The sequence below is a fragment of the Mrakia frigida genome, assembly GCF_051309035.1.
Source record: "Mrakia frigida strain ATCC 22029 unplaced genomic scaffold BDY24scaffold_74, whole genome shotgun sequence".
In the NCBI taxonomy this organism is placed as follows: Eukaryota; Fungi; Basidiomycota; class Tremellomycetes; order Cystofilobasidiales; family Mrakiaceae; genus Mrakia; species Mrakia frigida.
In genome coordinates this window covers 1-12,155 of record NW_027481207.1, presented here as the reverse complement: position 1 = coordinate 12,155, position 12,155 = coordinate 1, and the positions used below count along the sequence as shown (strand labels likewise).

Below are 12,155 nucleotides of genomic sequence, written 5' to 3'. Positions count from 1 at the left end.
GGGGGGGGGGGGGGGGGGGGATGCGAGAACGACGAGAGGGAGGGAGAGTCGAAGGGAGAACGATCAGAGACGCGTCTTGTCGATGACTTTGCGGATTTGCTGTGGCGGAACGAACGGAAAGAGGGAAAGAACAAAGGGAAAAAAAAAATCAGTGTCGTGCTCGTGCGACAGGCGAGGAAGAGGAGTATCAGACTGACCTCGAGGAAGACGAAGCTGTGAAGTGAGAACGATCGGCCAAGAAAGGAAAGAAAGAGAGAGGGAGGTCAGTCAAAAAGGAAATCGAAAGCGGCAAAAGGGAAAAGGCGTACATCAAGACGGTATTCGGTGCCAGACGAACTGAAGGAAGGTACAGAAGAGGGTAGAAAGTGTCAGCTCGACGAGAAGAAAAGAGGCTAGACGCGTCGAGCAGACCGAGGGAAGAGAGACTTACTCCACGCTGGTGTCCATCCCTTGAACATAAACGCAGGTCCCTCAGCCGCCAGAGAGTCTTTGAGAACCGTTAATGGCCCCTAAAGAAGCAAAAAGGAGGATGTAAGGTCAGCTCGAGACGCGTCGACGAACGGGAGGAAAGACGAGACGAACCGATCCAGGGCCCGAAGCACTCATGACTCTACTTCGAATGACATCTGCTGGAGCGCATATTGCTGTGAGATCGAATGAGAGGGCGATGATGGTCAGTTGTGCGACGAGAAAGAGAAAGAGAAGCGAAAGGGAACGGGAGGACGAACTCGTAGCGACGGTTCCAGCTCCCAGACTTGCGAACGCGTGCAGAACGAGACCTTCACGAAGGCCAGCCTGTGTTTTCAGTTGGTCTTTGAACCAGTCGTACCTGAAGAGAAAATGAGAGAAAGGAATGGCGAGGCGACGTCAACTCAGACTGAAGGGAGGAGGGGGAAGAGGGAGGGAAGAGGACGAACGAGACGAGTTGTGAGGTCTGACGAGGCGAAGACGACCGAGAGGCGAGTTTAGTACGGCTTAAGGATGGGAAGGAGAAAGGGATCAACGTACGTTCATCAGCACCGATCGAACCTGATCAGAAGAAGGAAGAAAGAGGTCAGCTCGTTCGGCTTCTCGAGCTCAAGCTCAAGCTCAAGCTCGCGTCGAAGAGAGGAAGGGAAAGTCGAAGCTCACCAAATTCGGACCCAGACCTCGGAACAGCTGCTGAGCTCCTTCCTCCTTCACCACCCTGGCCAGTCCATCGAAGCAGTTCCTATAACGGTGTTGATCGTTCAGGGGTTTCGTCGCATCGGCAGTCATTCGAACGAGGATGATGTCTGACGACGGACGAGACGCGTGAGTTTGGGAGGAAGGTTGGATGAGAGAGTGGTTGGAAGCGAGAGCGGGGGAGAAGGATGCGAGGGGAGTTGGAAGAGAGAGATGAAAGCCAGGTCAGCGACTGGAGAAGGTCTAGAGGCTCGAACTTGGGTCCTATCTCAAGAGGAGGAGGGAGCAAGCAAAGGTCAACACGACTCGAACTCTCGAAACTCACCAGCGGGGTTTCCAGCGATTCCTCCAGCGATTCCAGCTACCGTCGCAGCTCCCAGCATCTGCCATGTCGAAGCCTTCTGTCCAGCTAGCAAGAAAGAAGCCAACCGAGTGGGTCAGGATGAGTCACACGAGGGCAAAGGAGGGAAGGAAGGGGAGGGCTGAAAAAGTCGAAACTCACTCCTCTCCTTGATCTCATCCTTCAAGTACTCGTACGTTCCAAACCTCGTGACCGAGTAAGTCATCTGCCTCAGTATAGAAGCTGATAGACCAGGGTAGAGTCCTCTCGGACCTGCGAACCCAATCAAGAAACAAGCGCGAGGGAGGGAGGTGGGTGGGTGAGCTTCGAGGTCGGCTGAATCGCTCCGAACTTTCGAACGAACCGTCTGCTCTGAGAGTATCCCTCGCTGTGACGACCATGCCTGCCTTCTCTGCCGACATCTGCATTCGTCTTTGTAGATTGGAAAAAGTCCGAAACAAAAAGAACGAGGGAAGAAGGCGGCGGCGAGTCAGTCAGCGAAAGAAGCGCTACGACTCCGAATGCTTTCTGACTTCCAAAGGAAGGACTAGGAAGAGCCAAAAGGAGGAGGAGACTCACACTCGTAACAGATCTAGAGGATGGGTACACACGCTGGCCATGCTCGCAGCAGCACCTGTAGATTCGTTTAAAAGCAAGGAGTCAGCCCGAACGTCGGTCGGGTCGGTGGAAAGAAAAGCGAGCTCGAGGTCTTCCTTCCTTCCTCTCTCTCCTCTCCCTCCAGCTCCCCCTCGGATCTCCGAACAGGATTCAAAGCTGGATATATGACTCACCACCACACCTGAGAGTCCCCAGCAACACCCATAAAGCAAAATTTGGATCAGGCTCTGATGTTCGACTCTGCAAACTTCGCTCTTCCCCGCTTCTTGACAACCAACCCTCTTGAACCCGCTTGAAAAACTCACCAGAACGGATACGTCGTCTTGACCTTCTTCGAATCTACCATCTTGCCGCGCTGAATCTACTTTTCTATTAAAGGGGAGAGAGGGAGTGTCGGTGTTGAGAGAAAGCCGACGGCGCAACTGTTCAAAAGCTGCAACGAGGGAGGGGAGGGGAAGGGAGGGGGGGAAGAGAGTGGGGCTGAGATCCGAAAAAAGCCGTCGTTTTTGGGTTCGAGGGCAAGATGTTAATGGGATGAAGTGTTTGTGGAAGAGAGAGAAACAGAGTCGTCGTTGGAGGTAGGTAAGAGAATCGAATCACGAAAAGGAACAACGTTGAGCTTGAAACGAGGAGTGACCGAGTCGCCGTCTTTTTTCTTTCTTTTCATTCGGATTCCCCTCAACAAGGAAGCCCTGCCTCGATCTTCTCCAGGAAAGAGACCCTCTGACGAGAAGGTTGAGGAAGACGAGCGAAGCTGAGCTTTCAGAGGAGAGGGAAGAACCGGGGTTGCGTTGGGTCGGGACGAACGGATGGAACGACGCGTCCCGCTCGTTTTCTTCCTCTTCCTCGGCCAGATAAACAGAAGGGAATGGGACATGCTAGGTGGTTGTGAGAGTGAGATTAAAGATTACAAGAGGTAAAACAGACTACGAGAAGAGGGTGGAGAAAGACAGAGCGAGGTTCGTAGAAACGCAGATCGAAGGAAAACGAAACGAAACGAAACGAAACGTCGACTCTGAAGACTGGTAGGGAGTCGAGGGAGAGATGTACGAAGGATGAGACAGATACGGAGATGGGTTCGGAAAATTATGACAAGAGTAGAGTAGAGTGGATGCTAACAAAGAGCCCAAAAAGACGTGAGAGAAAAGGAGAAAGAGAGAGGTTCGCTAAGGCGACTACCAGAAGCGAGTGGTATCGAGAGGACGAGAGTCTCGTTGTCGAAGCATGACGACGTTGGAAGTGAGGGAGGAGAAACTGTTTGAAGAGAGTGACGGGAAGATCAGCAAGAGAAAAAAAAAGAGGGAACGAGAGGAAGCGAGAAACGGTCGACGACTCACCCGTTTCCGATGAACACTTCCGACCTCCTCATCAACTCCATGCTAACTCCCGTACCCAGTTCCTTCATCCCCCAAGAGTTAATCCCGAGATCGCCCTCAAAGTAGACGCGTTCCCAGCCTCCTCCTCCTTCAGATTCTGTTCGGTGAGACGCGACGCGACGCGAGAAACGAGGTCAGCTCTCCGTCCATCGACGGTATCAGAGCTGCGCTGCTACACGACAAGAAACTCACCAGCTTTCTCGAACGCCTCCTTCCATCTTTTCCTCTCCCTCCACCCAGCCTCAGCCATTCCTCCAACGAACAGCGACCTCAACCTCGGATGCTCCCTCCTCAGTCGACCAGATCGAGCGAGAACCCTCTCGATGCTCGGTGCGCAGTGATCAAAGTAGATGGTGTCCTTTCCGTGCTGGGAGAGAGCTGGGGAGATGGGAGGGAAGCGATCCGAAAGGACGGGGGATCGGGAGAAGGAGGTGAAGTTGGAGGTCGAGGAGGAGAAAGCTTCGCATTGGGAGGAGAGGATTTGAGGGATGTGAACGGCTGTAAATCGAGAGTAGAGGAAAGGGAGAAGAGTTAGAATGGAAGAACGAGAAGGAAAGATGGAAGAGAAGAGGAGACAAGGAAGGAAAAGACGTGGACGAGGGACGACGCGACCTCGAAATCGAGAACTCACCAAGCAACCCAACCAAGACCTCTGGCTTTTCCAACCCTCCAGCTCCACCAGCAGCCCCTGAATCCTCCACAGCCGCACCAGTGGCACCTCCCTTCTTCCCCAACACCACTCCAGCGACTCCAACCGACGCTCCCGTCCCTGCTCCCACGACCACTCCCCCTCCTCCCACCAACGACTCGACAGCCTTGTTGACCCCGTTCACAATCCTCTCCCCCCACTTCCACCCCTTGACTCCCTCCGAGTTCTTCAAAACATCCCAGAGCTCGTCCTCCCCGACCACGTCTCCTCCGTTCGCCAGCAAGAACTCGACGAGATCTCCTTTGATCTCGAGGCAGCGCTCGTCCTTCCAGCTCTCCATGAACCCACCCAGCACCAGCAACCTCTCGTCCACTCCAACGTTATCTCCAGGACTCGGCAAGGGCACCAGCTCCTTGCTACCCTTCCTCCATTTCCCTTCAGCCAACTCCTTCTCCCAAACGAGACGCGTGTGGGTCGGCGTTTGGAGACCGAGCACGACTCGTTCGCTCTCTGGACAGATCTGTTCGTAGTCTTCGAGAGAGATGGTTCCAGGCGAAGAAGACTTGGGGTTGGGAGAGGCGAGGAAGTGGTTGAGGAAGGCGGTGAACGGGATGGAGGGGAGTTTGGACGAGAAGACGGCGAAGGGAGACGATCCGGGAGGGAGAACGTAGGGTTGGAAGACGTAGGTTCGAGGTTTGGAGAGGTAGGTCGAGGTGGCTAGATGGTGCTGGAGGAGGTGAAGGAGGATTTGAGCTGGAGAGGGGAGGGTGAAAAGGGATGTACGACAGGACGAGTGGGAAAAAGAGAGAGAGAGAGGTTAGGGTTTGAGACGCGCGGAAAGGGCAAGCGGGAGTCAAGCCTAAAGCTTTATGGGAGATGAACAAGGGAACGAACAGTTTATGCAGGTGTTTTTACTGGGAGAGAGAGGGAGAGAGGGCGAACGAGAGGGGGTCAGTCAAAGGAAGTTTAGAGATGTGAGACTTCCGAAGGAGAAGGAGAAACGGGAAAAGCGCCTTCTTTGGTGAGCTCGCTTCTACTCACGGATTATTCTGCATCATGAGCAGCCTGAGCGCCTGCTTGTTCTCCATATGTAGATTCCCTAGAGCTCGTTCCCTGCTCCATTCGGTCTTGTAGTTTTGAGGGAAAGGAGGTCTGGGAGGGAAGATGCAGAGGAGGATGAAGCAGAGCAAGGCGAAGAGGAATCGACGTGGGACCGAAGAGGACGAGGACGAGGATGTCGAAGAGGATTGCATCCCAAAGAAGGAAGCCGTCGAAGATCTTCTTCTCCCTCCTCCAGATTTGAGAGAAGGCGAGAGAGTTGGCAGAGGGAGTCCTCCAAAGGCAGAGTTGGACTTGGATCGAGGGGAGGACGTCGAGGAAGGGAGGAGAGCCGACATGATTCGAGCTAACAAGACGGAGGAAAGGAGAGAAAGATAGTCAGCGATTCGGAAGACATACATTGAGACGAAGAGAAGGATAAGATCGACCTCACCAGCGACGTTCAAGGGCGAAAGACGCGTCTCTACAAGGAAAGCGGGAGGAAGGGAGGAAGCTCGCTTCCTTTCGGAGTTTCTGTAGTCTATACACAAACAAGCACATCGTCGAGTCGGTTAGAATACAGCGTACATCCATACCTCGAGTGTGAAGATCGAGAGACGTACAGTTACGAAGATGTACAAGCTTTGGATGGATGGGGTTGAGAGGGAAAGAGAAGGAAAAGAGAGCTCTGATCAGGCGTTTCGTTCGTCGGGAGATCGTCCAAAGGCTGATCGAACCGCAAACAAACGACGCCTCCACAAAGGCACCCTTCAAGGGCTGAGAAAAACTTCACACGGGGAACCAAGAAGCACTCTCCCACGGACTTGCTCGAAAAGCTTCCAAATCGATCGCATTTTCTCCTCCCTGTCCTTTCTGCACCCGAAAGTCCATTCCCTTCTCGTCTCGACCCTTCGCTTTCTGAACTCCCCTCCAGCCCGCGAAAAATTTGCACGTCGCTCCTCTTGATCCAGAAAGAGAGCTCTGGTCTCTCGCATAACCACTGTGCTGATTACAAGAAACGCATATCTATCAATTAACATGAGAAGCAGGAACCAAACAAAATCGAACGAAGTGACGTTTGCTCTTTTTGTTCTTCTCTCTCTTGAGCTCCTTCTCTTCTGCCTCTCAACCACCACCAGCACTTTCTACTATGTCTAAAGATTCCACCTCCTCCACCTACGCTCCCAACGCTTCGCCAGGCTTGTCCAACGCACTGAGCAATCTCAACACCATCGTCGCTTCTCCCTCCTCCGTCGACCCTCCCCTCGCTCCTCCTCCCTCCCTCCCTGCCTCAACGTCTACAGTCCTCCCAGACACTCCTCCAACGGATCCAGGTCACTCTCCTACTCTGCCACCAGGCTCTGCTCCTCCTCGACCCCTCAGTCCTAGTGGTGAGTCCATGCTTTCTCCTGCTCGTCTCTTCGAAGAGGAGGGGCTGATCGTGACGTCTTCCCTTTCTTTCTCTACTTTTCACCCATCTCTCGTTCTCTTCTTCAGTCTCAGACCCTGAGCGCCAACTTAGAAGGTACAGCAGGGAAGTCGCCGAGACGCTGCTTGGGAACCTTCCCGTCGAAATCAGGAAGGGAGTCGAGGCCTCGTTGGTCGCGAGGAAGAAGAGTGTTTGAGGCATGTCAACGAATTTTCCTTCGTTTTCATCTCTCAGCTTTCTTACAGTGAGTCCATATCACTTTACCTTTCCTCTTTTCATGGCGCTGAGAAGACGAGAAAACTGATCAGAGCTGACACCTCTCGTTCTCCGACCCTTCACTCGTCGCGTCGCGATCACAGAACTCTCAGCCTAAACTCTCGTCACCTTTCGTTGAAATCTCTTCTACCCCTTCTCAAATATTTCCTCTCTCCTAATTCTCGGACGCCAACTCGTTCATCCATATCGCTCCCATCAGTCATGGTGAGTCGAACTTCCACGCCCTCTCCCTTTGCTGTTTTCCTCCTCCTGTGTTTGGTTCTTTCCCTCCGCCCGAGCTCGAGCTCACGTCCCCCCTCCTCCTCCTTCCTCCTCCTTCCCTCGGTAATCTCTCTTCCGCCGTCAGTACCACAGGCCCCATCACAACTCTATCAACCGAGAGCGAAAGAGACGCGACCAACTACCCGTCTTCGTTCTTCTCTCGTCCTCTCTTCCTTTCCAGTGAGTTTTCGTCTCTGCCCAGGGAAAGAGAACAGATCGACCGCGCGTTCTATGGGGTTGGGGCGGTGGAAGCGGGCGACGAGGAATTGATTGCTCGATCTGGGAACCGTCATCGAGGTGGTGGGGGTGTTGGATTCGGAAGCGAAACCTGACGCGCCTCTTTCTCTCCTTTCCTCTCTCTCTCTTCGACAGATCGTCCTACTAGATACCCAGAGACACCGTCAGCTCAGACTATGCAACCTAAATCTCTCTCTGTAGTTTCTCCAGTACCTTGTTCTCGCTCTCGCTTCTTGCAATGCCTTGTTTGGTTTGGGTCTTTGCGACTCGTCCCGATTTGATCGTTCTGTAGCTCTATCGCTCGCTGTTTCTGCCTCTCTCCCTCTGCCTGCTCTTTTTCGTTCCACAAATCTGCATAGCGATGGCATCCGTCTTGGCTCGCAAATCTCAACGTCTTCTTCTCCTCGCGTCGTTCGAGGTTCGAGGGCGAGATCCGATTCCCACTTCTTTCTAGTCTAGCAACTAGCCAGGCGAGATCCTAAAGAGAGCCAGAGTCACTCTCTATTCGAAGTTGTGACCGGGACGGCTGGAGAGCGAGACACAGAAGAGGGAGACCACGGCGACGCGCTCGTGCGATCACCGTTAACGACCTATCTTTCCCTTCCTTCAGCTCTCGAGAGCTCTCGAACAGCCATAGTGGAAAAGTTTACATACGATATCTCCAGATCAAACTAAATAACCCTCCGGTCTACTGCTTCTCGATCTCAGCCTTCGCATCGACGTAGGCCTTCTTCGCGTCGGTCTTGACGTCGTTCACAGCCTTTTCCCCATCGAGGAAGAGGTTGCAAGCTGCCTTCTCAGCATCCTTTCCGAGGTTCTGAACGGGGTGGTCGTTCGTGTTGGGGAGGGAAGGGTCCTTGTTGATTTCCTCCTCTGTTACCGGAACGACGACGCAAACGAAGAGAAGTCAGTTTTCAAGCAGCTCTGCAATGTCCCAAGATTGTGGCGAGAAGTCGAAGGGAAGCAGACCAAAGGAGCAGCGAGGGGAGTTTTGGACGTCTAATCCAAGCAGAGGCGAGGGACGAGTTGAAGGAAAAATGGGAGGGAGGGGGCCGAGACGTCGACGCGAAAGACTGATTCGATTTAGACTCACTGGCAGAAGCAGTAGCATCCCCAACGGTAGCTCGAGCACTCTGAAGAAGCTCGGACGCCTTCTTGGAAACAGAGTCGACCGTCTCGGCTGTAGAGAGGTAGGACGAAGGGAGGGAGTCAGCGTGAGATCTGAAGCTCATTCAGCCCCATCTCCCAGCCCCTCCTCCCTCTCCCTCTCCCTCCTTCTTCCTCTAGCGAAACCAAGTGAGAGAGTGAGGCAAGATAATGTGCTCACAGACGGTGTCAACGATAGTCTTCTCTCCGACGGGCTTGTTGGTTTGGAGGTAGGCAGGGGAGATGGAGAGGAATCGAGCGGAGGAGGTGGGTCGAACGGAAGCGAGAGCGGATCGTCGAGCGATGAGAGAGAAGACCATAGTTGAGGTTGAATGCAGAAGTGGGTGATGAAGGTGTTGGTTGGGGTTGAGTGAACTTGTACTTTGGGAGGTTGATGCGGTTGGAGGGAGGGTTGGGCTAGAAGGCGAGAGGGAAGGGGTCGGTTTCGCGGTCGTGACGTAGGAAGAGGGCTCTTCGTGTGAGAAGAAAAATTAAAACTGTCAGGCCTTCATCTTTGCGATGTTACTGAAAGAGATTCCGATTCCAGTTCAGTTTGGTGTCGAGAAGAGGGCCTCGTTTGAAGAGAGAGGAAGAGGACGCGTCGAGCTGGTTGATGAGTCGAACCTTTCTCGTTCGTCTCCGATCATCCATTGAACCTCGGAGGATGTACCCGTTCCTGACTGTAAAGGGGTGGCTGTATCGCCCATGGAGCTGGGTGCTGAGCCTCCCAGAGCAGAGCGGAAACGAGGCGAGAGGCACCGTCCCTCGCGACGCGTCGCAGAAACAAAGAAGAGAGATTCAGTCTTCCTTGGAGATCGTCCACGATCATTTAGCACATGGGAAGAAAGGGAAGAACCTTGAAAAGCCTCCGAGCTATTCAGGTGGGGAATTCGGAAGGAAGGGAAGGTGTTTGAGGACTTCAGAAGAAGAAGAAGGGAGTTTCAATGCTCGTCGCCTTCTCGGAAGCAAAACTCGAGGGTGAGAGAAGAGCAAACCTGCCTAGATTGTTCCCGTTAGTCACCCCAAACATGGAGCTTGATCCGGGTCGAAGACCAGGAGGATATAGAGAGTCAAGACGAAGATTGAACGTCGACCTCGTCTCAAACGCCTCTTCCATTTAGGACTCTCTCTTTGGAAAGATAAACAATGGGCAAACAGATCGGTGAGCTGAGACAGCTTGATGATGAAAAACCTCACTTCTAAACCAACTTTATAAGCATGAAGTTAGGAGGATATCCAACTCACAGGGGGAAAAGGTTGGAAGGTAAGAGAAACGACCTGTTCGAGCTGAACCCTCTCCTTGTCCTCCTCCAACGACTTCCTTCCTCTTGCTCTCCTTCACTCTCCGTCTTTACTCTCACCCTCGGCGGATGCTCGGATCGCTCATCTACCTCCCCTCCACCACGAACGACTCCTAAAGCTCAATCGACTCAAGGACGCGCCTCGGAAACTGGATGGTTATCGTCGTCCCCCCGAGCGAGGCAGATCGAGCTCTGAGAGTGCCGTTTTACGTCCTTTGCTGGCTGTCACTCCTCAGCTCAGTCTTCATTCTAGTCATTTTCAGCTGTAGTCGTGGGAAACTTACTCGACATTTCACCATCAAATCTGTGAGTGGAATCTCTCGTCGAGAAAAGCGTTGAGCTTTCCTCCCTCCCTCCTCCTTCCCCACCTCGATTCCTTCTCCTCCTTCGTCTTCCTGACTCTCATGCTGCTTCTTCCACCCTACAGATGTTCTTCTCCTTGACCCTTACCGCCATTTTCAACCTTCTGCAGTAAGCATCTCCTTCTCTTTCCGCTTTCAGGGTCGAGACGGAAAAGAGGGGATCAAAGGGAGGAGCGTCGGAAGGTTCGGGTTGGGCTGTTTGGTTTTCAAGAGCGACAAAGTCGATTGCCGTTGTTCGACAGAGAGCTCAGAGGCACGGGGTCGTAGTCCGTAGGGAAAAGGAAAAGAGACGAGATCTGGTTTACCGTCAAAGAGAGGAAGGACACCGAAGCTCCAGAGCTGACTTCCTTTTTGATTCCCCTCCCCTCTCCTCTAGAATTCGATCTTCACCCAATCCCCCCAAAGCCCTCGTCGTCGTCGTGGCCGCTGGATGCCTCGCTGGGACTGTCGTCAATGCAGGTACAGCTGCCGCTTTGGTGTTCAGGGTGAGCAAAGATTCCGTCGAAGAGAAACAGCTCTCCTTGCTCCTTGCTCGAATCTCGAGCTCAGTCCTCGTCGCGTCACGCTGATTGCGAACGTCCCTCCCTGTATCTTTCACCCAGACCTGGTCGCTCGTCGTCCTCAGCATCCATAGAACACCGAGGGTGTCAGCCGTCATCGACTGGATCGTAAGTTTCTCGTTCCTTTTCTGCCAACACGACGCGTCTCGAGACCAAGCTGATTTCTCGCTTGTTTTCCCTCAGTGCTTGGTCGTACCATGGGTCGCCTTCGTCGGAGTTTTCACTGGAATTGCTATCTCCACTGCCACCAAGCCCAACAATCTGGCCGTTTTCGCCTTCGCTATGACCCCAATCTCTCCCAGGGAGTACCGCGCCCCTCGAGTCGTTTCGGTCGCCTTCCTTTCTACGACTCTCATCTTTGAATGTAAGCGCGCCTTCTCCCACAAACGTTTCGGACTTAATCTGACGCGTCGTTTCCTCTTCAGTCTGGACGCTCATCCACTACCTTCGTCGGACCAAAGTCGTCTCAACTCAACACATCACTCCCCCCTCTTCCACTCGTCCTACTCGTCCTGCTCGCCAGATCGCCGACTTCGAAACCACCTATCACTCAGTTACCTTCGATCGACCTTTTACCATCCGGGTGATCCTCTTTGGAGCATGGTTGGCAGCGGGTTGGGCTTTTTTGATCTACGTCCTCGTCGCAGGGAGAGGAAACGCTGCGTGAGTTTCTCTCCCTTTCCTGCCTTTCTCGAGCTTTTCATCCCAACGTACTGATCCTCGTCCTTTCCCGATCCCTCCAGTTCAATATTCCAGTCCACGGGCGGCCTTTGCGCTTCCCTGGTCTTCGCGTCTCAACGAGTACGTCGCGTCGTCCTTCTCGCTCGTTCTTCGCATCCTTTCCCTTCTTGAGAGCTTCTACTGACCTTCTTTATGGATTTGGACATCATAGGACGTTCTGGAGTATCTACACATCGTTCGAACTATGCACTCCCTCAACTCCTCGCCGCCACCCGACCTCATGACTCCGAGGACGCGTTCAGGATTCCCGAAGGACACACCTCGGACGTCGGAGCTTACTCTAGAGGAGGGGAAAGGAGGAGTTCCTGAGTGTGGGAAGGAGGAGGGAGATACGAGGAGGGACGACGACGAGGACGAGGAGGAAGGAGGAATGAGCTTGAAACAGATGCTCGAGAGCGGATGATATGCTTTCTACTTAGACTGTTCTGCAAGAACGCCGATTCTAGGGGAACAGAGTGAACAGAAGCTTTATCTTCAGCTCATCACACCCACGGAGCTTTTTTCAGACCCTTCGAAGAACGGAACTCTGAACCCGTCGCGCCCTCCCTGGATCGGTTTCCCCTAGTCTGAGAGAGCCCCTTTAAGGGTCTGAGCGATCATGTAAGTTCGCTCTCAGGGTCTAGATCCTTTTTCAGCTGCTACGACCGATGAAAATCT

At 53.3% G+C, this 12,155-nt stretch overlaps 3 protein-coding genes across 3 annotated transcripts; 1 reads left to right on the top strand and 2 right to left on the bottom strand.

The window, feature by feature from the left end:
- BDY24DRAFT_405424 (putative DIC1-mitochondrial dicarboxylate carrier protein) lies at positions 1 to 2,676 on the bottom strand. The gene is made up of 15 exons (XM_076642641.1): positions 2,428 to 2,676; positions 2,394 to 2,401; positions 2,084 to 2,138; positions 1,869 to 1,936; positions 1,667 to 1,777; positions 1,490 to 1,573; positions 1,132 to 1,274; positions 1,009 to 1,029; positions 918 to 934; positions 729 to 829; positions 583 to 644; positions 431 to 509; positions 309 to 336; positions 198 to 213; positions 1 to 99 (listed from the first exon to the last, which is right to left on the bottom strand). The coding sequence occupies exons 1-15, from the start codon at positions 2,466 to 2,468 to the stop codon at positions 64 to 66; spliced, it is 870 nt and encodes a 289-aa protein (XP_076491949.1). The 5' UTR covers positions 2,469 to 2,676; the 3' UTR covers positions 1 to 63.
- A 314-nt stretch (positions 2,677 to 2,990) lies between these two features.
- BDY24DRAFT_405421 (O-fucosyltransferase family protein) lies at positions 2,991 to 5,884 on the bottom strand. The gene is made up of 8 exons (XM_076642640.1): positions 5,809 to 5,884; positions 5,640 to 5,726; positions 5,189 to 5,552; positions 5,042 to 5,061; positions 4,130 to 4,900; positions 3,691 to 3,996; positions 3,460 to 3,595; positions 2,991 to 3,376 (listed from the first exon to the last, which is right to left on the bottom strand). Exons 3-8 carry the CDS (start codon positions 5,542 to 5,544, stop codon positions 3,298 to 3,300), a joined length of 1,668 nt encoding a protein of 555 aa, XP_076491948.1. The 5' UTR covers positions 5,545 to 5,552; positions 5,640 to 5,726; positions 5,809 to 5,884; the 3' UTR covers positions 2,991 to 3,297.
- Positions 5,885 to 9,848: 3,964 nt separating this feature from the next.
- BDY24DRAFT_437295 (uncharacterized protein) lies at positions 9,849 to 11,901 on the top strand (the record flags this gene model as incomplete). The annotated part of the gene is made up of 8 exons (XM_076644256.1): positions 9,849 to 10,141; positions 10,263 to 10,306; positions 10,574 to 10,682; positions 10,800 to 10,865; positions 10,941 to 11,121; positions 11,183 to 11,420; positions 11,501 to 11,558; positions 11,650 to 11,901. Exons 1-8 carry the CDS (start codon positions 9,989 to 9,991, stop codon positions 11,899 to 11,901), a joined length of 1,101 nt encoding a protein of 366 aa, XP_076491947.1. The 5' UTR covers positions 9,849 to 9,988.
- Between the last annotated feature and the right edge of the window lie 254 nt (positions 11,902 to 12,155).